At 43.7% G+C, this 6,584-nt stretch overlaps 1 protein-coding gene across 4 annotated transcripts in view; it reads left to right on the top strand.

The window, feature by feature from the left end:
* The first annotated feature begins 5,272 nt into the window (after positions 1 to 5,272).
* The window catches only part of ROCK2 (Rho associated coiled-coil containing protein kinase 2), a 221,518-nt gene continuing 220,206 nt past the window's right edge, over positions 5,273 to 6,584 (top strand). For all 4 annotated transcript variants that reach the window (XM_089672059.1, XM_089672057.1, XM_089672055.1 and 1 more), the window contains exon 1: positions 5,273 to 6,106. In XM_089672059.1, coding sequence (XP_089528185.1) covers positions 6,008 to 6,106 — 99 coding nt within the window. In that variant the 5' untranslated portion in view covers positions 5,273 to 6,007. The remainder of the gene's footprint in view (positions 6,107 to 6,584) is intronic.

Here is a 6,584-nt window from a genome sequence, read left to right as displayed (position 1 = left end):
AAGCCATGTACAGCACCCTGCTGGATCCTCCCACCAACCATGATCTGCCTGCATTCCACTGAAAAACACAGAGACCAAGTGATGAGGTTTTATGGGTCTAAAACAAGGTATGTAATGACAAGAATAGGTGTTAAGTGGAACTCCAGCTTTTTGCCTACCACCCACCTCCTCCCTCCATATTTTTCATTGAAAAAAACCCTCTAACTTTCTCCTGCAGTCTTCTAGCCAGTCCAGGGGCATTACAACAGCCCTGGTGGCAAGCACTCTTTAAGGCTTGGTTCACACCAGTGCAGTTTGCGTTTTGTCTGGGGTCATGACATGACTGCCCTAAGATGACTACTGGTACTAGATAGAGGAGGAAGCTAGGGCTAGCATTCGAACACGCAGGGGGTAGGTATACCTTGGCAATGGTGTACTTTAATTATCAACTTTCATTTTGAAATGTGAATATACTTTACCTCCCTTTAGTAAACCAACTATGCCTTCTACAAATGGCCAGAACTCTGATCCATGCTCTTTTTCTGCAGGAGAGGAACACAGAGGCTGCCATTGCTAACCTCTCCTGAAATGTAAATGCCTGGTTGTTATGCTGACCCTTTGGTTTCAACCTGTGACTTGGAACAATTGTGGAGATGTGGAGACAATATATGGAGATCATAAACTTTGGAGAAAAGAGAAAGTATGGAGATCAGAAACGTTATCGAAAAGAGAAGGTATGGAGATCAGAAACGTTATTGAAAAGAGAAAATAAAGTACGGAAATCAGAAAGTTGTAGAATGCAGAAAGTGTGGAGATCAGGAATGTTATAGAAAAGAGAAAGTGTGAGGATTGTGAAAGCTCGAAAAAATAGAAAGTATTGAGATCAGCACAGTTGTAGAGAAATCAGGAACATTGTAGAAAAGAGAAAGTATAGAGTCCGGAAAATTAGAGGAAAAAAAGTATGGAGATCAGGAATGCTGAAGGAAGGGAAAGCATGGAGATCTGGAAAGTCATAGAAAAGAAAATTATGGGGATCAGGAAAGTTGTAGAGAAGAGTAATAATCAGTATTGGGAAGTTGGAGAAACCAGAAAGAATGGGGATCAGGAAAGCTGTAGAGAAAGTATGGGGATCGTGAAAGTTGTAGAGAAGGCAAAATATGGATGAGGAAAGTTGTAGAATAAAGAAAGTATGGAGATCAGTTACTTTATAAAAAGAGAACAGATGGACAACAAGAAAAAAATATACAGAAGAAAAAAATATATGGATCAGGAAAGTTGTAGAAAAGAGAACATATGGAAATCAGGAATGTTGGAGAAAACAGAAAATATGCAGATGAAGAAAGTTGGAGAGAAGAGAAAGTATGGAGGTAAGGATAGTTGGAGAGTAGAGGAAGTATGGAGATTAGGAACACTGTAGAGCAGAGAAAATATGGGGATTGGGAAAGTTGTATAGAAAAGAAAGGACAGAGATCAGGAACATTGAAGGAAAGCACAGAGATCAGGAAAGCTGGAGAAAATAAAAGTATGGAAAACCGGAAAGTTGCAGAGAAAATATGGAAAACATGAAGGTTGTGGAGAAAGTATGGAGATAAGGAAAGTTGTAGAGAAAGTGTGGAGATCAGGAAAACTGTACAGAATTGGAAGTATAGAAATCAGGAAAGCTGTAGAGAAAGTATGGACATTAAGAAAGATGTAGAGAATAGGAAGTATGGAGATCAGGCAAGTTGTAGAAAAAATACTGAGATCAGAAAAGTTGTAGAACTGAGAAAGATATGTAGAAAAGAGAAGAGTCAGTGGGTAAAATGATTATTTGATCCCCTGCCGATTTTGTAAATTTGCCCACTTACAAAGAAATGAAGGGTCTATTTTTTTCATAGGTGTATTTTAATGAGAGACAGAATATCAACCAAAAAGCCAGAAAAAAAACATGATACAAATGTTACAAATTGAGTTGCAGTTCAGTGAGTAAAATAAGTATTTGATCCCCTACCAACCAACAATAATTCTGGCTCCCAGACTGGCTATGTGCTCATGTGATACACAGATTAGTCCTGTCAATTTAAGAACGTGCTCCTATCGACAACTTGTGTGTATAAAAGATTGTAAGTTTTAAGGAGCAGGGCCCTCCTATCCCTCTTGTATTGAACTGTATTGTCTCCCGTTATATTGTAAAGCGCTGAGCAAACTGTTGGCGCTATATAAATCCTGTATAATAATAATAAAAGACACCTGTCCACAGAATCTCTTTCTTCCATTCTAACCTCACAATCATGGGCAAATGACCAAAGAGCTGGCAAAGGACACCCGGGACAACATTGTATACCTGCAGAAGACTGGAATGGGCTACAAGACCATCAGCAAGAAGTTTGGTGAGAAGGAGACAACTGTTGGAGTGATTATTCGCATATGGAAAAATAAAAATAATCATTAAGCACCCTCGGTCTGGAGCTCCATGCAAGATTTCACCTCATGGGGTAAGGATGATCATGAGAAAAGTGAAGAATCAGCCCAGAACTACACAGGAGGAGCTTGTGAATGATCTCAAGGCAGTTGGGACCACAGTCACCAAACAAACCATTGGTAACACAATACACCACCATGGACTGAAATCCTGCAGTGCCCGCAGGGTCCCCCTCCTCAAGAAGGCACATGTACTGGCCCCTTCTACCGTTTGCCAATGAACATCTAAACGATTCAGAGAAGGATTGGGAGAATGTGCTGTGGTCAGATGAGACCAAAATTAAGCTCTTTGGCATTAACTCGACTCACCATGTTTGGAGTAAGTAAAATTCTGACTATGACCCTAAGAACACCACCCCTAAAGTCAAGCACGGAGGTAGAAACATTATGCTTTGGGGCTGTTTCTCTGCTAAAGGTACAGGCCAACTTTGCGGAATTGAGGGGCCAATGGACAGGGCCATGTATTTTAAAATCTTGGATGAGAACCTTCTTCCTTCAGTCAGAACACTGAAGATGGGTCGTTGATGGGCCTTCAATGACCCAAAACATACAACCAAGGCAACAAAGGAGTGGCTCAAGAAGAAGCACATTAAGGTCATGGAGTGGCCTAGGCAGTCTTCAGACCTTAATCCTATGGAGAGAGCTGAAATTTTGAGTTGCCAAATGACAGCCAGGAAACCTTAAGGATTTAGAGATCTGTAAAGAAGAGGGGACCAAAATCCCTCCTGAGATGTGTGCAAACCTGATAACCAACTATAAGAAACGTCTTACCTTTGTGCTTGCCAACAAGGGTTTCATAGTACACTCTAAATACTAAGTCATATTTTGCCTGGGGATCAAATACTTATTTTACTCACTGTACTGTGACTCAATTTATAACATTTGTACAATGTTTTTTTCTGGATTTTTGGTTGATATTCTATCATTTAAAATACACCTATGATAAAAAATGATAGACTCTTTCATTTCTTTGTAAGTGGGAAAACTTACAAAATCTGCAGATCAAATCATTATTTTCCACACTGTACAGAGAACAGGAACGTTGTAGGGAAGAAAAAAACATAGTGATCAGGAAAGTAGTAAAAAAAAGAGAAAGTATGGGGATCAGGAATGCTGAGAAAAGAGAAAATGTCTGGATGAAGGAAGTTGGAGAAAAGAGAAAGTATGGAGATCGGGAAAGTTGAAGAGTAGAGGAAATATGGAGATCAGGAACATTGTAGAGAGGAGAAAGCATGGAGATCAGGAAAGTTGAAGAGTAGAGGAAATATGGAGATCAGGAACACTGTAGAGAGGAGAAAGCATGGAGATCAGGAAAGTTGAAGAGTAGAGGAAATATGGAGATCAGGAACACTGTAGAGAGGAGAAAGCATGGAGATCAGGAAAGTTGGAGAAAAATGATGGAGATCGGGAACGTTGTAAAAAAAATATAGTATGGAGATATGGAAAGCTGAAATGAAGCGTAAGTATGGGGATCAGGAATGCTGGAGAAAAGAGAAAATGTGTACATGATGGAAGTTGGAGAGAAGAGAAACTATGGAGATCAGGAACATTGTAGAGAGAAGAAAGCATGGGGATCAGGAAAGTTGGAGAAAAATCATGGAGATCGGGAACGTTGGAAAAAAAAAAGATAGTATGGAGATGAGGAAAGTTGAAATCAAGCATAAGTATGAGGATCAGGAATGCTGGAGAAAAGAGAAAATGTGTAGATGACAGAAGTTGGAGAGAAGAGAAACTATGGAGATCAGGAAAGTTGGAGAGTAGAGAAAATATGGAGATAAGAAACATTATAGAAAGGAGAAAGCATGGGGATCAGGAAAGTTGTAGAGAAATTATGGATATCGGGAACGTTGGAGAAAAAAGATAGTATGGAGATAAGAAAAGCTGCAACCAAGAGTAAGCATGGGGATCAGGAATGCTGGAGAAAATAAAAAATGTGTAGAGGAAAGAATTTGGCGAAAAGAGTAAGTCTGGAGATCAGGAAAGTTGTAGAGTAAATATGGAGATCAGGAACATTCTAGAGAGGAGAAAGCATGGGGATCAGTAAAGTTGAAGAGGCATTATGGAAATTGGGAACTTTAGAGAAAAAAAGATAGTATGGAGATGAGAAAATTGCAATCAAGAGTAAGTATGGGGATCAGGAATGCTGGAGAAAAAAGCAAATGTGTAGATGAAGGAAGTTGGAGAGAAGAGAAAGTATGGAGATCAGGAAAGTTGGAGTAGAGGAAATATGGTGATCAGGAACATTGTAGAGAGGAGAAAGCATGGGGATTAGGAAAGTTGGAGAGAAATTGTGGAGATCGAGAATGTTGGCAAAAAAAGATAGTATGGAGATGAGGAAGGAAAGTTGCAATCAAGAGTAAGTATGGGGATCAGGAATGCTGGAGAAAAGAGAAAACGTCTAGATGAAGAAAGTTGGAGAGAAGAAAAAGTATGTAAACCATATGGAAGTATGGAAATCAAGAAAGCTGTATAGGAGGAGAAAGTCTAAAGATGAGCAAAGTTGGACAGCCCTGATCCGCACCCTTTTCTGGATGAGTAACTGACAGAATTGAAGTCACAGGATTATCATGACAGCCAGGCATGCAGCATTTTGTGAGGTTAGCAGTGGCATCTCTGCACAGATCTCATCCCTGTCCCTCCCTAGGCTGTTAGAAGTGAACCTTCTGCTCTGTGCCTACAATCTATGGCTGGGATGAGGGTGACACCATACACTCTGGCAGGGATGAGGGTGACACCATACATTCCGGCGGGGTTGAGGGTGACACATGTGTGTAGGCACATGCCTGGCATGCCATCCGGCTGTCCCAGGCGATCTGGCGGGGTAAAGTTAGCGGATGAGCGCTGTCCCAGCCATCCTCTTTCCCTCCATGGGTGTGTATGGTGTGTGCAGGAAGAGGAGGGTCTGCGGCTATAGGAGGCCGGCACTGACAGCGATCCCCGCCGGACGAGACACGCCGGGGAAGCAGCGGCACCGGGGCGGCACACAAGTCCTACAGACCGGGATATTCAGGGCAGCGAGGAGGGACGATCGGGGCGGTCAGGCGGCGTCCTCCGTGTCCGGGAGGTGATCGGCGGGCGGGAGGGGGGACGGAGCAGATCCTGCCCCCGGAGGAAGAGGAGGGGGCACAAGAGGCGCCTCTACCGCACGGAGAGGAAGAAGAAGAAGCGGCCAGCGGCTGTGCTGGGACAGGCGATCAGGACTTTCTGCCGGTCCTACAACTTCCCGTCCCTGCTGCCGGTTCCCCTGGGGGGTCGGGATTGGAGATCCGGGGGGTCCCCCCTCCCCTGTACCGGACCCAGCAAAACTTTCCTCCTCCCCGGACCCCCAGCTGTGTGATCATGCCGCCCTCACTGGGCACACGCTGAGAGAGCCTGCCCCCAGCCCATGGAAGAGGTCCCCCCTGCATGGACTTCTCTAGCTAGGACTGGAACCTTCTGCTGGACTGATCATTTGTGGGGCAGGGGGTCTGATGTCCCCATGTCAGGGTGAAGGTGGCTTCTCTTCATCCAGGTGGGACTTTCCATAGAATCTCCATTGTATAGAATCTAGACTACCCCTGCGGCCAACATGTCAGGCACCCCAGGAGGGTGGATGACCCTCAGGCAGGAGAAGCTGGAGTCCATACTGAGGAACCCCCGCTCGCCCATCAATGTGGAGAGCCTGCTGGTAAGAACTTGGATGGTGACCTCTCCATAGTCTGTCCTTTTCTGAATGTTCCCTCTATTGTTTTGGAGGTGTGACCTGGAATGGGGGTCCCCCAGATTGACAGTTTTGTATCCCAAGGTCTCAAACTTCAAACTGGAGTTGGGGGTCCCAGATGGAAAAGAAAGAACTAAAATTAAATTAGTCTGTTGAACATCTTCAGAACCCTTGTGTGAATGTTGCCGCTGATTCTAATCTAGTTGTTTTGGTCTTGAGTTGAACTGGTGGTGGGTTTCTGTATCCTCAGGAAAAGTTCAAACCAGCTGTAGGACTACACAAACTGGTATGCTGGGATTTGTGGTTCCATAACAGCTGTGTGGATGCAGAGTGCTGAGCTCTATTGCATGTGGGACTACAAGAACGGGGGTGCTGGCATTTGTAGTTCCTTCATAGCTGGATGGCTGCAAAGTGCTGGATTCTGTTGCTTGTGGGGGCTACAATA

This window comes from Staurois parvus, unplaced genomic scaffold (genome assembly GCF_062004578.1).
Source record: "Staurois parvus isolate SC_StPar_1 unplaced genomic scaffold, SC_StPar_1.0 ptg000118l, whole genome shotgun sequence".
NCBI lineage: Eukaryota > Metazoa > Chordata > Amphibia > Anura > Ranidae > Staurois > Staurois parvus.
The sequence above is the reverse complement of the archived record's forward strand: the minus strand, read 5'-3'. Positions and strand labels throughout refer to the sequence as shown.